General features: G+C 34.8%; 1 protein-coding gene across 1 annotated transcript in view; it reads left to right on the top strand.

Moving 5' to 3' along the window:
- Positions 1–18,989: 18,989 nt before the first annotated feature.
- MS3_00010844 (uncharacterized protein) overlaps positions 18,990–21,105 on the top strand; it is a gene marked incomplete at both ends in the record, with an annotated part of 31,592 nt that continues 29,476 nt past the window's right edge. The window contains one exon of the mRNA XM_051219249.1: positions 18,990–21,044. Coding sequence (XP_051068492.1) covers positions 18,990–21,044 — 2,055 coding nt within the window. The remainder of the gene's footprint in view (positions 21,045–21,105) is intronic.

Below are 21,105 nucleotides of genomic sequence, written 5' to 3'. Positions count from 1 at the left end.
AGTAGCTCTTCACAAATGTCTAGTAATTTCAATAGTTTAGATCATGAGTCAATTGAAGCTAGACCACCATGGAAAACCTGGAAACATTGGACAACCGTTTCGTCGTATTATAGGACAATTCAGAAATGCGCATCCACGATCCCACTCGCTGAATTCGAACCCAAGAACTTCGGTCTCTCACGTGAACGCTTTTATTAAGATCACGAATCGATCTCAATTAGACAACCACTGAAAGCTAAGCGACGACAATCCCACTAGTGTACAATAGCATATCAAAAGTTGTTAAGTTCTAAATGAAATGAATAGGAAACTTCTGTCTCAACCTATTGTAAATCCTTTCATAACATACATATAAGTTGATAGATATAGTGAATTTCAATAAACTTCATCAACATGAAGAAATAACAACGAACACCTCTCTTATCATCCACATCACATCATAATCATTATAATGACAAGTGTCTACAATGTAGTGGTAGTAGTAGTAGTAGTAGTAGTAGTAGTAGTAGTGTGGTATGTGTTACTGATGTCGACAGATAGAAGTTGTATGGATCATGAATGAGAAGTGAAATGCCTGGCAGCAGAAGGTTAAGGAGATCAAAGAAAAGAGAACGAGAACAAAGAGAGTGATTGGTGTGGAAATGAAGGAACAATCAATTCTGAGACAATTGATTGACATTTTGCAAATGAAGTACCTACAGTATAATTCTCAGATTTTACTAAGAGATTCTGTAATTTTGTTTTCAAAAACATTTAGTTGTTCCTCATTTGTTTCCTCGTTTACTACAGTGATAGTAATCAAAATAGCCTAAAATAAATCATAATTCTGACTCGTTTGAAAAAGGGGTAATTAAATAAATGAGAAATTTATTGTCATCAGCTTCATTGTCATGACAACTAGGCATCTATACAACGGACAACAGGATTGAATGCGGGTGAATTTACTGACACGAGGAACATTACTCTCATCTGTTTATGCCCTTGTGGGTGTGTGAGTATGGGTGTGGATGTGGATTTCATACATTAATATTTAGGGGTCATCATTATCATCTGATCTGTGAATTCTGTGTGTGTGTCTGTGTGGGTGGGGGTTGGGTGTGGGTGTGTATCCAAGAGACACATGCAATTATTCATAACTCTACCAAACTGTCTGTATCGAGTTTCAATGTACAAGTTAACACCTACTACTAACTTCATAACATGTGATTTTCATTTTTCTAATACAATAATATGGAACAGTCAACTTTGTGTTGGTGATTGCATGATGCGATATCTGAACTCATATAAACCTACTCAGTGATAACAATGAAATAGGTCAATATGCATGAAGTGAATACTTTTCATAGAAAGTGAAATATGAACACTTTGTAATGAGAACAATTACAAAAGATTCAATATGGTGACTTGTAGTTGATCAAGCCAACCATAGCGATAATGTTCAAATAAGGTAATGAACATAGTGAATGATTTAATGTGAAATTACCAATGCAGTGTGTTGCTTCTCAATAGATTATATACATTTGATGGAGTTTTGTTCTCTGAGCTGGATGGTTTGATCGTGGAACTTTCATCGTTCTCCTGATGATGTCGTTCAGAAGAACGATGAGAGCTCCACGATCAAACCATCGAGCTCAAAGAACAAAACTTCATCGACATCATCCATCTGAGTTATAAATCTTCTCCAACGTCTCAAGATTATATACTCTTTATTTATTTATTTATTTGAATACATAAATATTGGTACAATGAGGCATCGAATACATATACGTCACGCAAGTCAGTTGGTTTGTGTGTGTGGACTGATACTGCCCGGATGATTTTCTTAGGGGATCACACCCGGAGCCATTCGATGTAATGGTCTAATCCACAAGACAAATCAAAAGCGGCAAAACAGCGGGACCAGACAATATTCCAGAAGATACAAGTGTTTATTAAAAATTGCCTGTGCAAAATACTTCCGATCCTTTGGCCAGACACTATCAGCAACAATCTACTGTAGGAGAGAACAAACCAGATTCCAGTGGAGGAAGAAATTAGGAAGAAGCTTGGAAGTGGATAAGACACACATTGAGGTCAGTAAATCAACTGCGTCACAAGGCAAGTCCTCACATGGAATGCTCAAGGCAAAAGGAGAAGAGGAAGACCAAAGAACACATTCCTGTGAGAAATTGAGACAGACATAAGAAGAATGAACAACAGTTGAATATAACTAGAAAGGAAGGCGGAGGACAGAGTGGATTAGAGAATGCTAGTCGGTGGCCTATGCTCCATTGGGAGCAACAGGTGTAAGTAAATGAGTAAGTGGTGATATTCAGATAAAACAATGGAAACAGCTAATCATTTAGCGTAATGCTGGCATATATATAATGGCATTTTGAAGACAGCAAGAATAAATATTTGATCAGAATAGCTTGAATTCATTTTATTTCTTTTGTTACTTATCAGCTACTTACAACCTGTAATACTTAAAAATCATAATTACAAAATGGTATATGGTCAGTGAAATGTCACTGAGCCCTAGCCAAATTATCCGGTAGTTGGATCACTGAATATTCAACAGATCATCGATCACCGTCAAGGTCAGTGATAACCAACGCACATCAGTTAATCGTATGCCATAGACTGGCGCATGCAGTGGTGATCTCACTATCGTCTCTGTACTCATTCTTACTAACATATTTCCATAATAACGTCGTTTGTGTTATACGGTCTTCAAAGTAGCCATAATAATTTGATACGTCGAAGGAGTAATCCACGTTAGATGCTGACCACGAGGTGTGACTTCGTCACATCATTCCTGTCTAACTCGAGTAGGACTCCAATCATTCGACATATATCATCAATGTTAATGATCTACATTATAATTTCGTTTGCCTCTTCATTCTCTTTTCTGATCGTATTGGCCCAGAGCATTCACGGCTTTTATCAGCACTGAACACCAATAAACTGTAACCAATGCTTCCTATTTTTTCTTCAGATTTAAATTTCGTTGAGATTTATCTAAAAGCGGTTATCTAGACGAGTGAAATACGAAGCATTAGGAGCCATTGCGAAGACATTCTACTACAACATAACAGTTTTCCAATTTTAGCTTCAGTACCCTCTTAATGTTATTTCCGTCACAGTGACTCTAATAGGAATAAAATGAGTAAAGCTCAGTGAATTAGGACTGGTAATCTAGAAGACAGTCGAAATAAAAAAACATGATTACGTAACTAATTAAAAGAAAAAGTTGAACAAATTTTCATGATATAATTAAAGAATATTTATCACCAAGGTAAAGAAAGACTAACAATCATCTCTTTTGGAACACAAAAAAACCCCAGATTTCTGACACTTGATAGCAACAGATTCAGCAAACTTCGGACGACTGGGGTTTCACTGTTTATTAATCGCTTTGAAAGATTTCAAGATATCGACTTGGTGTTCTATATTCAAGGAGATTTAGTAATTACTTACTTATTTTAATTACGCCTGTTACCCCACCCCCAAAATGGAGTATAGGCCGTCTATCAGCATTCTCCAACCTATTCTGTCCTCCGCCTTCCATTCTAGTTATATTCAACTGTTGTTCATTCTTCTCATGTGTGTCTTTATTTCTTGGAGTAACGTGTTCTTTGGTCTTCCTCTTCTCCTTTCACCTTGAGGATTCCATGTAAGGGCTTACCTGGTAACGCACTTGGGTGCTTTCCTCAATGTGTGTCCTATGCACTTACAGCACTTCTTCCTGATTTCTTTCTCCGCTAAGACCTGGTTTCTTCTCTCCCAAAGTAGGTTGTTGCTGATAGTGTCTGGTCAGCGGAGCAGAAGTATTTTGCATAGACAGCTGTTAATAAACTTTTGTATCTTCTGGATGATGTCTTCCGTAGTTCTTCAAGTTTCCGCCCCATACAGTAAAACTGTTATGACATTTGTATTGAAAATTTTGACTTTGCTGTTGATAGTTGTTTTGAATTCCAGATGTTCTTCAGTTGTAGATATGCTAATGTTGCTTTTCCGATCCGCGCCTTCACATCTGTATCAAGTTCACTGTGCTCATCAATGATGCTGCACAGATATATAAGGTTTTTTACATTCTCCAGAGCTTCTCCATTGAGTATGATTTGATTAGTGCATGTTGTATTATATAGGAGAATCTTGCTTTTCTCTTTGTGTATGTTGAGACCTACTATTACTACTACTACTACATTTTTGTTGCATGTACAATAGAAGTTCAAGATCATCTATGGAGTCTAGATCATACAACTTTATCCTACTTCTTTAAGTAGTATATTCAAATGAAAGTTATTTAGTTAGTTATACAATATACCCTTGTTGGCCAGGGTAATTTTACATTGGTTTTCAGGAGAATCAGGCGCCATTCAGACTTTCACGTAACAACTCAAACAGTACAGTTCAATCCCGCTTCACAGGAGAACCAGACACCGTATAGGCTTTAACACTACAATCTGAATAGTACAGCTCAACCCTGTGGCGCAACCACACAGGTATCAAGCACCCTGGTGGACCATTCGCACCATTCACATACACATTCACATCACATGTATAGTTATTCCGATCAATGATCGCGTGGATCAATTATGCATAACACGAACAGGCCAAAGTTGACCTATTCCGCTTACACGACAGTCAAACTCCTTAATGTTAGCAATGGCGAAATGTCTTACAATGTTCCAATGACAACAGCCCTTGAGAACACTGAAAAGTAACGACCAGTATGAGTGAAATCGGTTAACTAGCAAATCAATTTTACACATGAACAGTTAACAAAACTTGCCAAAGCAATACTGATTCATTCATAATATCAATAGCGAACCTTCAGTCTCATATGAGACATTCAGTTCTACATAGCCGTATAGCTTAGCTTATTCAAATGAAAACAATTTTATCGATTTATTTTTTAAAAAAAAGAAGGGCAAATTAAAAGTGTCAATTGTTGAAATCATGAGTCAGTTGAAGCTAGACCACCATGGAAAACCTGGGAGCACTGGATTTCCGTTTCGTCCTATTGTGGGACTTCTCATAAGTGCGCATCCACAATCCCGCCTAACGAGATTCGAACACAGGACCTGTCAGTCTCACACGCGAGCACTTAACTACTAGACCATTGAGTTGGCCGGCATCCAACGGTGTTAATGTCTAACTTCATCTAATCCATAAAATTGAGCGACTCATCCACCATTGTTTTCAGTGAGTTACTATCTCAAAACAAATCCGATTCAATTCCACTGATCATTGCTTCTCACTAGAACTCCATTCAATAATTTTCGGAAACAGTCACTAGTGAGCATATAATGATTATAATCAGAAGGGGGGTGGTTCGTGGAGATTTTAATAATTAAAAATGATCAACCAAACTCAAGAGAAAGAAAACAAACAAAGGATTAACAAATTAAAAAGAAAAAAGAAAGAAAGGGAATTAGAGAGAAAAATAGAAAAGAGGAAATTAGTATAAACTCATTAGCATCACAGAATATATGTAGTTAATATCTAGGTATGTTAACAATAACATTTATCCTAAACTTTACTCTCTTTTCTTTTGTTTCGTTTCGTCTATCCCATGTGACATGAATAAAGTAGGATTAAACTATGAAATAATCAAAATAAATCCTCTTTTCTCTCTTCTTTTTTCCTCTTTTTTTTTAGTTACCTGATAGTTTTCATATGATTATTCGATCAAAACTGGATGGAGGTTAGCAGGGGAATCCAGTTTGACACGCGTTCCGTCCTATTTGTGACTCGTCAGCTGGATTTAATTGTACGCGTTCATAATCCCTCAAGGAGGATTTAAACCAAGGACTTTCGGTCTCAAGTGAAAACGCTTAACCTCTTGATCACTGAGCTGATATTCAACAGTAATAATGTCTAACTTCTATCGATCTATGGTCTTGTACACTACTGAGAAGTTCCATACTAGAACGAATCAATCATCTAATTCTTTCAAGTTTTCCATAGTAGTCTAACTTACATCAATTCATGAATTTCAACTATTGGAATATTAATCAGAGAGGGAATTTTTGGATATTATAATGATTTTAATAGTTGAGATCATGAGTCAGTTAAAGCTAGACCATCATGAAAAACTTGGAATCATTGGACATCCATTTCATCCTAATATGACACTTCTCAACAATGCATATCTACGATCCAATTCTATGGGGTTCGAACATAGAACCTATCAGTCTCGAGCTAAGGAGTCCCATTCAATACTTCCAAATTTACTATGGTAATCTAAACTTACATCATACTTCTTTTAGATAATAATTATCGATTAATTGTCAATTCTGTTCATAATCATAATAGGTAAACTAAACTGTTTCAGTGTTGTTATTCACCATTGATATGAATACATTTATTAAATATAAATTCAATTATATAACTTACTTTCAATGAAGACATGATATATATATGTATATATGTAAAGGCCTACATACTTCATCAACATTGAATGTTAGAAATCTCTTTAAGTTTATCATAACAATTCGAATTCGAGAAACGCTGTTCTACGACCGACTATGCTTGTGTCTATGTATGTGTATGTATGTATGTGTGTATGTATGCCCATTTGTCTACGATTACATTTCCATCTGTCTAAATATAATAAAGAAAGGAAAAGAAGAAGAAAAAGAACAAGAACAAGGAGAGAAACTTGTCATAATTCACTTGTTAGGATAATGAACAATACTACTATTTAATAGGGTAATGTTAGTAGTGAATAGAATAGTAGTATGAATGAATCGAATATGCACATGAACATATATATATATATATATATATATATATATATATATATATATATATATATATATATATACGTAAACAAAAGAACAATGGTTAACCTCTGTTTTGTTGTTGTCGTTGTTGTTGTTGTTGTCGTTGCCTGTGATCAATTTAATTAAACTATGCTTTTCTTCGGTTTTGTTAAGGTGTCGAAGAAGAAAAAATTGCTTTTAAATAAATTTGTCATTGTTCTAATTAGCTATCGGTTTGTTTTGAGATATTCATGTTAAACCACCATTAGACACCTCGAAGTATTTGATGACTGTTTTGTCCTATTAAGCGATTCCTCTTATGTGTGTGTCCACGATCTTGCATATAGGATCCGAACCCAGGAACTTCGATTTCTCTTGCGTGAATACTTAACCACTAGTCTATTAGGTCGGTATCCAGTGGTGTTAAAGTGTAATTTCAATCAGTCCATGATGTTGCATGACTATATTTCATTGTCTTTAATGAAAATAACAATCTCTACAACCGTGTGCTGATAATTATCACAATGTATACACTGACGCCATTGTGATCGATTCGGAACCATGTCACACACAGTCTCCAACCATTGGCTACGACAGTCACGTGGACCCCAACCAAGTAGTCTGCACCTACCACCTACATGGCTCAGACTAGAAGTTAGTGAATTTATGGACTGATGCCACGTTTTGGTTTGGTCAGCCCTAACTTTCTTCCAACCATCACCAATACGTCAGCATTGCGCTTCATGGTAAACGGTGTTCAGGCATACGTAACACGTGACCTAACCATCTTAACCAATGAAGATTTACAACCTTATCAATTGATTTATCATCATTTCCTAATATGTTGAGTTTAACCTTACTATTACTTACCGAGTGATCTCATCTAAACAGTTTCCAATGATTACTCAATTGATATCTTTGAAAGAATAATGTTCATCAATCAATCAATCAATAAATCGATCCATCAATCGGTTATGTAGATTATCAGTCTCAATCATACTGTCATTATATTCAATAATAGTTACTAAAATCTTATATCTAATCATCATCATCATCAGCATCATCATCTGTCACGTGAACACATATTGAATGAGTTTCCATAATGACCCTTCAATTAACCAACTATTTATACCTATGAACAATCTAAATATACGCAATAATATGATTGTAAATAACTATTCAATTAATTAGTCAATCAAAAAATGACCTTTGCCCTTGGAACTGGAGAATAAGTTTGTTGTTGTTGTTAATTTCATTTATAGAAACAACAGAAATATCAATAATGATCCAGACATAGTATATTCCTTGTATTAGTACAATCAGTCAGTCAGTCAGCTACAAAGTAGGACCAGGTACATATATGCATCGATCCAAGTTGCCATTCCTCACTCATCAGCACAACAAGATGAACACCGGATTCATAGGAGTAGTGAAGTCAATGGTGGTAATATATAAAAGATAGATTGCAATTAAGGATATAGTACAAGAAGAAAGATTTAGCACGTAGAAAGTAAGATATGAAGCGATTTTAATCTCTTAGTTTAATGGAAGACAGAGAGTGTATACACATACGCCATTGTGATCGATTCTGAGCCATGTCACACACAGTCTCCAACTATTGGTTACGATAGTCACGTGGACTCCAACCAAGTAGTCTGCACCTACCACCAACATGGCTCAGACTAGAAGTTAGTGAATTTATGGACTGATGCCACGTTTTGGTTTGACCGTCTCTAACTTTCTTCCAAACGTCTCCAACACAAGCCTTTGAACTATTGTGGAATGAATGGTGATGTTAACTTGAATAAATTTATTATTCATTAATGAAATATCCATGCTGTAATCGGTAATTTCATCTCTTTGTGCTCTCTATAGAAGCTTGAAAATACGATGTTCGATTTCATACTGCACACTGTACATTATCCAGTCTAGCAGATAATAATCGGTTAGTTTTTAACTATTCTACAACTGATTATGTCTATTTATAAGTTAAGATTGGACACAAGAACCGCCCTATCGCTTACTTTATGATAAACATCCTTGATTGGCCTTAAAGCTATTTGGTTGACAATTTAGTGAATAATTTCTATGTAGATAACCGATGATTGATTAACGTTGAGGCATTTTTTGAGTGATAATGTAGTTATGTGAGAAAACTATGACGTAAACTCATATAACTGGAGTAAGGTTTGAAATTGTACCATAACAGTTGAATGGGGTTTATGGAGATTACAGTAATATCAATAGTTGAGATCATGAGCCAATTGAAGTTAAACTACCATGAAAAACCCAGAATTACTGGACGACCGTTTCGTCCTAGTATGAGACTCCTCAGGAGTGCATACTCACAATCCTACTCGTAAGATTCGAACACAGGACCTAACAATCTCTCGCTTGAATGCTTAACTTTTAAACCACTGGCATTGTTCAATGTCATATATTTGATTACAGTGAAGAATTTTCAGTGCAAGAGATGCAAAACTGCAACAGGATCCTCCATTTTTGAATCAATGAAATAGTAGATATCCCCCCTCTGAAACAAACATACAAATTGTGATTAGCTGACATCCTTATTCATCCGTAAATGTTTATCGTCAGTCATTGTCCACGATACAGTTTCCATCACCGTACATCCATGTATTCCATATTAATCATCTACTCATTTCTTGAAAGAACAATACAAGAAGACAAAAAGTACTCAAATCATAATGGTATCATTGGTGTCAATGACAGCCTGTAAACAAATTGATGAAACCTCATTCGGTTAACAGGCTTAATTAGTTAATTAAAACCGTTGTAACAAAAAAATGAAGAAAATTTACGACAATGGATACATAGTTACAAGAAGAATAACCTAGATGTTTAAACAGGTAGCTAGATCATTCTAATGAATGTGTTCTTGCTTCTTAGATGACAATAGTTTACGTTTTTTTGATTGACTTTATTACACTTTATGTAATTACTTCGTAGAACACCAACCTGATCACACTTAATGGAGAAACTATGGAAAATGTAGAACCTTCACGTACCTGGGAAGTATCATCGATGAATAAGGAGGATCAGATGCACACGTAAAGGCGAGGATTAGCAAAACAAGGACAGCATTCCTACAATTGAAGAACATATGAAATTCAAAACAACTGTCTATCAACCAATATCAAATTCACAATATTCAATACGAACGTCAAGGCAGTTCTACTGTACGGAGCTGAAACGTGGAGAACCACCACAACCATATCAAGAACGTATAAGTATTTATAAATAGTTGTCCGAGAAAGATACTCAACATCGATTGGCCGGATACTATCAGCAACAGCCTTCTGTGGGAGAGAACAAACCAACTTCCATCTAAAGAAGAAATCAGGAAAAGACGATGGAAATGGATAAAACATACATTGAGTAAATCATCAAACTGCATCACGAGACAAGCCCTAACTTGGAATCCTGAAGGGAAGTGGAAAAGAGGAAGACTAAAGAACACATTACGTTGGGAGATAGAAGCAGATATGAAAAGAATGAATAACAACTGGAAGGAGCTGGAAAGGATTTCCCAGGACAGGTTTGGATGTAGAGTGTTGTTGGGCGGCCTACACTCCTCCATGAGGGGTGATGACAGGCATAAGTAGGTAATTAATTACTTCGCGCAGAAATATCACACAAGGAAATAATTGATTCATCGTTGGATCTCGGTTGAGTGGTTTACAAGTCTAGAACACTCGAGATCGTTGGTATTGTTCCGTGTGCCGAAATAGTGAATGGGTGCAATTGAAGAGTCCTGTGAGGGGGCGAAATAGTTTTCTAGTACTTCCAAGTTTTCAGTCGTTTTTTAATTCAAATTTATTCGTGATTTAAACTATGAAAATTCTATAATCTCAATAAATCCTTCTTCATACTAGCACTATTTTATTTAACCTTCATTGGAAAACTGTGTACTGAGTGAACTGTTCAAATTTGGTCGTAATTTTTTTTATGTTGACAAACAAAGATGGATAGTGGTTAGCAGTGGAATCCAGTTTGACGTACGTTTCGTCCCATTTGGAACTTGTCAGCCAGATGAACCTATATCCCAGTGTTGATGTTCACCTTGGTACTCGAACCCCGTACCATTCAGTTATAATCCTTGTGACTTAAGGCAATATGCACAGTATGCACAAACGCTAATAACAGACTGATCAATCATAATTCTAACACATCAATGAGAACATTTAAGTAAACAATACAAAATGAATTTAAACTTCACTCCATTGTACAAGCAAGTGACTATCAGGACTCAAAAGCTAACTGGACAATGTTATGGTGTTTGAAACGAACACTATTGGATTCAAGTCTTGACTAGAGTGAACATCAACTTTGAGATGCAGATACATCCAGCTGATGAATCTCAAAGAGAATGGAACACTTGTCAAACTGAACTATACTACTAGCTACCATCCATCTTTGCTTATAATCCATACAAAATGCGCATATATACCATTAGTCCTAAACATTTAATCGAATTCAATATTTTATAGTCTACTCTCTTTCAAATCATTAAAATAAAAACTATTTAGGGAAAAATAATTCTTTCCCCCCCCATTGAACATTTAACTTTACTGCGGTACTATTATTCTATTGCTTCATTGTATTAAAAAAACTAATGATTACATTCGAAGGTGAAAGTGAGGATGAAGACTAGGGGGTGGGGAGTTGGAGGTGAGATGTGGGATTTGAGGAAAAGAAAGGAAAGAAAAAGGAAACAACTCAATAACCTGTCAATCATTTCACTTAACTATTCATTAATTCATTATTATAAAATGGAAAATTGTATAATTGAAAAAAAAAGAAAAAAAGGAAAAAGGAAAAAAAGAGAAAACACATTAAAAACTCGTTCGATACATATATATACAGAGAGAGGGGGGAGTATGTCTACCCCTCCCTTTAACATAGAAACACCCATATGTATATCTATATGTATTTGTGTGTATGTATGCGTTTGTTTGTTTGTATGAACATGAGTACACGAGGACTTTTGTAAAAGTAAAAAAAAATAAGAGAGTACTAATAAAAGTAAGAAAAACAACAACAAAAATGAGTAAATTCTTTGTAAAGTAACCAATAAAAAAGAAAAAGTAAAAAGAAGAATCGAAAAGAAGAAGAAAAAAGCGAGCGGTAAAGGAATAGAGATTAAAAATATAGAGATAATGAAGGAAATAGCTGATCATGTTATATGTATCCATGTGTAAAATATCCTTATTTTTTTTTAAAAAAAAAACAACAACTAAAATTGATTGTAATATGTCATATCAAGCAGAAATCCATAGAAACAATGATATCAGGATTCTTCTTCGTTTTTTTCTCTTTTTCTTTCTTTCTTTTTTCTTTCTTTCGTTCTTTTTCTTGGTTTACAAAATGAGTAGAAATAAAGTAGTATGTACCATATTTATAGTTTTTTTGTTTTGTTTAGAAGATGAAAGACTCATAATGATCATTTAAGAAATGGATATATTTCTGATGAGGGATTCGATTATAGACATTTTAGGAGTCGAGGTTATTTTTTAGTTACTTTTAATTATGCTTTAAATATTAGTTACTCTACTACTACTACTACTTCTACTGATATTTGTAGGTTACTAGTATTTGATCATAGGTGTCTTCTGAGCATTGCTCGTATATCCTGGGACCATCGAGTAAGTAATGTAGTTGTTAGGAAACGGGTACTAGGTAAGGATGGCAAATCAATTGATGAAGTAGTGAAACTTCATCAGTTGAGATGGCTGGGACACGTGTTACGTATGCCCAACGACCGACTACCTCGACGTGCTATGTTCAGTGGTATAGGAGTAGGTTGGAAGAAAGCTAGAGGCTACCAGACCAAAACATGGCATAAGTCTATGAAGTCAATGACAAGTGGACTGAGTCATGTTGGTAGGTGTAGACTATACCTGGTTGGGGACCACTAGTTGATAGCAACCGATGGTTAGAGACCTTGAATGACATGGCTCAAAATCGTTTGAAGTGGCACAGGTGCATACACTCTTTTTGTTCTCCCAAATTCTAATCTCCTGATTCCTCCTTGTCTTTTTTTTTATCTTTCCAAATTTATTTCACTGGATTATACTCTTTAAATAACATCTTCAAACCCGAATGTTTCCGATTACTGCTTATACTCTTACTACCTCTACCACTACGGGATATGAATCGTTAACTGTATCTCTGTGCTAATGTGGTATGGAAACTCGAACTGATATACGTACGTACGAAGCTCTATGTTGTTACTAACTGACTGACTGACTACTTCTACTACTCCCACGTCTCCTTCTCCTTCTCCTCCTCCTCCCCCTCCTCCCCCTCCTACTACTGCTACTACTACTACTACTATTATTACTACTGATAATAATGATAATAGAATATGGTTACTTTATGAATTGAGACAGAGAATAATAACAATGACAGTATAGAATAGTATAAAGAATGATAGCAGGTATATACATATATACTTGCTATATGTCTATACATCTAAGTACATACAAATTATCCATGTATGTATGTTAGATAGAAAAAAGAAACGAATGATTATTGCTTTTAGTATGTTTCTTTTCTTTTGCTTTTTCTTCTTTTTTTGTCGTATCAAGTCTGTACTCATTTTTTAAAGTAAAAACGAGGCATATTGATTATGATACTCTATTTTATTGGTTTTCATTTTTCGTCTTTCTTATGGATTGATTGATGTTAAACCACATTAAACGGCCGTTTCGTCCTACTGTGGGATTCCTCAGAAGTGTTTATCCACGATCCCGTCTCACAAAATTTGAACCCAGAATCTATCAGTCTCAAGCGCAAGCGCTTAACCCCTAGACCATTGAGCCGACTGGAATTCGACAGTGTTGTTGTCTAACTTCTATCAATCCGTAGAGTTACGCCACCGTCCACCAATGTCATTAGTGAGTTCCTATCTCTACTGATCACGGCTTCTCATTAGAATTCCAAGAAATAACTCATGGAGACCGTCACTAATGAGAGAATATGTTGATCACTATCAGAAGTCTAGATCGTTCATGCACACTGTTGAGGAGTCCCATACTATGACGAAACAGCCATCCTGTTCTTTCAGGTTTTCCACGGTGGTGTCTAACATCAATTGACTCATGAATTCAACTATTACAATTACTATATTATATCTACAGCACCCCTCTCTGATAATAATAATAATAATAATAATAATAATAATAATAATGAGTTACGTAAGATGATGCTATTTCATATCGATCGATAAATTTCGTATAGCAACATATATAATTATGGTTCTTTAATTAAATTAAAACATTTTTTGTTGATGTAATAGAATGTATATTTCATTCAATTAACAATGAACTATTGAGATTTGGTCGATATATGGATTTATATTACAATTTATGAAGGAGTATAGACTGCTCATTAGCCTGGACAATCCTTTTCATGTTTGTTTCCAATCCTTGATTGAGTGTGTTCTTTGACCTTCCACCTTTTCGTTCGTTCTTATTCTTCTTCTTGTTCTTCAGGATTCCAAGTTAGCACTTGCTTCGTGATGCAATTTGATGATTTCTTCAATGTATGTCCTATTCGCTTTCAATGTCTTTTTTTAATTTCCTCTTCAACTGGTAGTTGGTTTATGCTCTCTCATAGTAGGCTGTTGTTGATTGTGTCCAATCAACGGATATACAATATCTTACCGTAGTAAAAGAAAAACAATCGACAAATATTTCGTCCCGATAGTGTGAAACAACAATCCAACTCAGGATAAAACTTGATCTCTTCAAATCTTATACTTATAGATAAATCAGGTGAAATCAATTGATTTGGTGTTGTACTACATCCAATTTGTGACAATTAAATGAGTATTCAATTATGTTGGTAATAGTTGTGTCATCATCGACATACCTCATTAGAGATGTCCGTTTCTATAGTGAATATATCTGGTTAGCGTTTTCTACGGGATGTGGTCGCTAAACCCATGACTAACCCTCCGCCTTTATCCGCGCTTGGGATCGGCATTAGCCCTAGAGGGACTTCAGGAAGAGTTATAAATTAAACCAGTCTCCAAAAAATTCTTTCAAATAATAATAATAGTTTTCAACTGGATAATAAGTAGTATCCAGTGGGACAGTCAGTCATAAACAGTGTATAATTTAACAATAATTATTAATCATCACTATGGAGTTGTGGATATTATTATTATGTTTTCGATGAAGATCATGAACCGGTTGATGTTAGATTACCGTTGAAAACCTGGAAGCAATGGACTTCCTCCTATTGTGTGACATTAATACCGTTCGATGCCAGCTTAGTAGTCTAGAGGTCATGCGTTCGTGTACGAGGTCGAGGGCCTAGGGTTCGAATCCTACGAACAGGATCATGGATACGCCCTGATGCAGAGTCCCACAGTAGGACTAGACGACTGTCCAGTACTTTCAGATTTTTACTGATGATCTAACATCAATCGGTTCATGATCTCAATCAAAAATTTTACACTTTTGTCTTCATACAAAGTGGAAAAAAAGTTAACATGATTCATGTAAACAATTAAACCTAGAGAGTTTTGTTAGAAAAGGGAGTATAGAACAAAATTAATCTTAAGCTTTAGGAAAAAAAAACGATAAAACTTTGTAAATATGTTCTCATTATTAAGCACAGATGGATAGTGGCTAGTAGTGGAATCCAGTTTGACGCGCGTTTCGTCCTATTTGGGACTCGTCAGCCGAATGTACCTTCATCCCAGAGTTGATGTTCACTCCGAAACTTGTCCTGGATTCCACTGCTAGCCACTAACCATCTTTACTTAAAAAGCTTGTGACTTAAGGCTATATCGATGCAATCTGCACAGGATGCATAAACATGAGACTGATCAATTTCGGTCCTAAATAACAATGGGAAGACACAAGTAAAACAACACCAAATGAATTTGTTCTCATTATTGTTATCGGTTCAACATTAAATTACCTAAGGTCTTCTAATCACTGGGTATGATTATCATGCAGAGAAAAAACCCCACGAGTTTTGCATCTATATACATGGCATAGACCAACAGTCAATCAGTTCACAGTATGATGCTATTTTTTCTGTTTGGCTATCTGTAAACCTAATTACAATGTTCTGTGTTAACCAAAATAAGCTGTTCAGGTAGACAGTGTTTATCCGTTTGTTCATTTATTTGAACATGTAAATTTTGGTACAAAGGGGCACCGAATACATATGCACCACACAAATCAATGGATTTGTGTGTGGGCTGTGATACTGCCCAGGTGCCCTAACCGAAGCAGGTGGTTTTCTAAGGCGACCGCACGCGGAGCCTTTGACCTAAATGTCTAATCCATAAGGCAGTGGAGAAACTATAGTAGATTTAGCCTCATGGTAGCCAGTGACCAACAATAGGTCCATACGCCATTTGTTCCTTCAGGATCCTGCATTCCAACTGATTCAGTTTGTCACAACTGTAAACTGTTTGAGAAACTAATCGTTTAACTTACTTACTTATGCCTGTTACTCCTCGTGAAGAAGCATAGGCCACCCATCAGCACTCTACATCCAACCCTGCACTGGGAAAACCTTTCCAGCTCCTTCCAGTTGTTATTCATTCTTTTCATATCTGCTTCTATTTCCCGACGTAATGTGTTCTTCACTTCAGTTAGGGCTTGCCTTGTGATGCAATTTGATGATTTGCGTAATGTATGTTTTATCCATTTCTGTCGTCTTTTCCTAATTTCCACTTCAGCTGGAAGTTGGTTTATTCTCTCCCACAGAAGGCTGTTGCTGATGGTATCCAACTAATCGATGTTGAGAATCTTGCTTGGACAAGTATTTATAAATACTTGCATTCTGTTGATGGTGGTTGTGGTAGTTCTCCACGTTTCATCTCCGTACTATAGAACTAACTGTGTTGACGTTCGTATTGAATATTGTGAATTTGATATTGGTTGATAGACAGTTGTTTTGAATTTCATATGTTCTTCAATTGTGGGAATGCTGTCCTTGTTTTGCTAATCCTCGCCTTTACGTGTGCATCTGATCCCCCTTGTTCGTCGATGATACTTCCCAGGTACTTGAAAGATTCCACATTTTCTGGAGTTTCGCCATCAAGTGTGATCGCATTGGTGTTTACCGTGTTTTATTTGAGGACCTTGATTTTCCACTTGTGATAATTAATGAATCATTTGTCCATGAGACCCATCGATTCTAAACTACCTTTGCTTTAATATCAATAAATTCCTATTTAATCAATAGAATTAAAAAATATCAAGGCAATCTACTCAGGCTACATATATACCAATAAGTGATTTATCAATTACAATCCTAAACAACAAGAACAATAGAAGCCGTGACCAGTGGAGCTAAACCGTGTCGGGTAGAAACAGGTGTCTATCTCAGTACAATGGAAGATGGTCGCGAAATTTCGTGGATTGGTTGAGGTTAGACATTAACACCATTGGATACCGGTTCAGTGATCTAGTTGGTTAAGCGCCTGGCGCGAAACTGATAGGTTATGGATTCGAATCTCGCGGTGGTGCGGGATCGTGGATGCGCACTGCTGAGGGGTCCCATGCTAGGACGAAACAGCCGTCCAGTGCTTCCAAGTTTTCCATGGTGGTCCAGCTTCAATTGACTCATGAGTTCAATCAAAAACTTAACAACCTCCACAAACCCTAAACTGATAATAATAATATTAATAATAATAATAATAATAATAATAATAATAAGATAAATACAAACAATAGCAAGTGAATTTGTTTAACTAGATTACTATCCATAGTAACAAGTATTCGATCCACTTACAATAAGTCTTTACAGGTTGAAATCATGAGTCAGTTGAAGCTAGATCACCATGGAAACCCGAAGGCACTGGACGGCCGTTTCGTCCTAGTATGGAACTCCTCAGCAGTGCGCATCCACGATCCCGCACCCCGTGCGATTCAATCTCAGGACCTACTGGTTACGCGCGCACACTTAACCAGTAGACCACTGAGCCAGCATCCACCGGTGTTAATTTCTAACTTCAACTAATCCTCGAAGCTGCGCCACCGTTCATCATTGTCTTCAGTGAGCTGATATCCCACAACAGACCTGGTTGAACTCCACTGGTAACGGTTTCTCACTAGAACTCCAGGAGTATCTCTTGAAGTCAGTCACTAGTAAGCATTTGGTTATTATCAGAATGGGTTTAACTAGATTACTATCTATAGTAACAAGTATTCGATTCACTTACAATAAATCTTTACTTAAATTGAATTTCTTCAATGATGATTATATTCAATAATAAAAATCAATTTCTTATTTGAATGTTTCATTATAAACCGATCAAATCTCATTATTCTTAACCCTAGTCAACAATCAGTTAGGTATAATATATTCATATATATGTATTCTATATTCTGTTTACTTCCCTTTCCATTTTTACCCCCCTTTGTTTATCATTATAGTAACAGTTAGAAATAGGGAAATTGTTACAATAACCTTCAAACTATAGTTTGTCTACCTGAATACTATTATGATTAAGTCTATGTTCATTTCTTAAATAAACAACCCCCTCTGTCCCCAAATCGTTTTATATTGATAATGAAAACAGTTAGATGAGTTAATTTAGTGTAAAGTATAAGGGAAATCTATACAACACATAGATATATACAAATAGACATAGATACATATACTTTGTTAGAAAACATAAAACTGATTGGTGGTATATATATATCTATGTATATACACATATCAACTAATATTGGATAGGTTTTTTCTTTCTAATTGATCTATTCTGTTAGTTCTATCTATCCTCAAAAAGAAAGAAAAAAAGAAAAAAAGGAAAAAAACATCGAGAGAAAGAGAGAAAAACAAGAAAAAGAAACGAGAACAACATTATCTAGCCGGATATTCTTTATAAATTAACTATCATCTGATTGGTTAATACAATTGAACCAATCGCAATTAAATAAGAAAATAGATTCTATATTAAAACAGATCTATATGATGATCTACATAGAGAATAGATTCATTATTATTGAATAGAATGAATTCTTTATAGATCTATTATTTCAATGGAATATATATATAGAGAGAGAAGATTATTGAACATATTTAAGTAGTATATATAGCCATAGCAACAAGAAAACAAATGATTCCATGTAAATACAAAGAATTCTATTGATCTTGATCAATTTGGGATATTTTTCAGTTCAGGAATTATATACTACTACTACTACTAATAATAATACTAATACTACTTATAATAATTGAATGATGGCAACACATGAAACGATATTAAATAATAATGAAACTCATTCAATGATTACTTGTTCAATGAATCATAATAAAACGATTGTTCCAAATCAAATTCATGAAACATTGAATTTAATTATGAATGATTCATGTTCAGCATTAACTGTTACTACTATGTCATACTGTAATTCATCCTCTTCCTCTTCCTTTTCGTCCTCCTCGTCGTCGTCGTCCTCCTCCTCCTCCTCCTCATCCTCATCCTCATCGAAATCAGTGGATAGAATACGTCAACAGATGAATTCATCATTATTAAATTGTATAAATTCTAGTCAATTTATACCTTCTTCTAATTCAGAGAGTATGATACCATTACATTATGTTAATCAAAATCAATCATGGTTAATGAAAACATTGGATACTACTACTAATACTACTAATACTACTACTACGAATTGTACAACAAATACTACTAATAGTAGTATACAACAGACGATAGATGATAACAGTATGGATGAGATTGATACTGTGAATACTGTACATAATAATAATAATAATAATAATAATAATAATAATGGTATTGATCCTTTTCTGAATAATTCCTTTTTATATCAATCCACTAATTATTTTTTAAATAATTTAACTCCATATTCTATAGATAGAAAAGAAGGAATTACTATCAGTACTACTGCCAATACTACTATAACAACGATGACGATGACGACGACGACACCGACACCGACAACGAATCCTCCAATTATATCTCAACATATTCTAAATGATAATAAAGAAATAATTATGAATAATGAAATAGAAGAGAATTATACTGGAATTATTTCAAATTTACGTAAATTTACGAATAGTTTATCATTAGATCAAAGGAACCAAACATTCCATGATCGTAATAATCATTGTCCACCAACTTCTCTACTTCATCATGATACTTATTCATATCAGATGAATAAAATAGATACCGTGAATAGTGACAATATCAATCATGACAATGATGATGGTGATGATGATGATGATGATGATGATGACGACGACGACGGTGGTGGCGGTGATGAAGGTCATGGTGATGATGATGACGGTTATATTGTTGAACATGATCATCATGATGATAACAATGGTAAATTTAATAAAAATTGGAAACATAAAAGAATGAAACTTGAAAATCATTTACATAATGATATAAACATTACACAAATGGATTATCAAAATAGAAATTATAATCATAAATATGATCATAATACTACTACTACTACTACTACTACTACTACTACTACTACTACTGATATTTCTATCAGCAACCATGGTAATACAACTAAATCAATGATTATGTCTATAATACAAGATAGAGAGTTATTAAATGATGTTAGTGATGTTTGTAATGATAAAACTAATGATCATCATCATTATAATGATGATGATGATCATGATTTCAATGATGATATAATGAAAGTAAATAATAATAGAGAAACTACTTGTGATAATACTGTACGAGAGGAGAATGATGAAGAAGATGAAGAAGAGGATGGCGTTGATGATGATATTGATGATGATGATAATGATGATAATGACGCCGATGGTGATGATGATGACGACGAAGAGATTGACGAAGAAGAAGATCCAGATTATATTCATGATCAACAAATGATTATAAATGATAATAAAAATATAAAAAATTCTCAACGTCTTACTCATTCACCACCACCACCACAGCAACACCATCATCATCCTAATCATCTCATTGAAAATGATTGTTTAAATCTATTAAAATATACAAATAATAGAAATCAATTATATAATTTACAAAATGAATTAAATCAAGTATATGATGAACAAGATGATCATAATATTCAATTATTAATGTCCCCTACACATCACCATCACCAACATAATCACCACCACCACCACCAACACAACCAACAACAGCATCCTCACCAACATCATCCAAATCGATATAATCCTTTAATGATGTGTCAACCAAATAAAATAATTGAAAATATTATAGATTCACGTACACATACAAAGTTATTAGATCAGAGTGGTATAAATTATGGAATAAGAGGGAAAGTAAGTAGTATAATTATATATTTTTTATATAAATATTATATTTCAATAGTTGAGATGATGA

This window comes from Schistosoma haematobium, chromosome 2, assembly GCF_000699445.3.
Source record: "Schistosoma haematobium chromosome 2, whole genome shotgun sequence".
Taxonomy (NCBI): domain Eukaryota; kingdom Metazoa; phylum Platyhelminthes; class Trematoda; order Strigeidida; family Schistosomatidae; genus Schistosoma; species Schistosoma haematobium.
The sequence above is the reverse complement of the archived record's forward strand: the minus strand, read 5'-3'. Positions and strand labels throughout refer to the sequence as shown.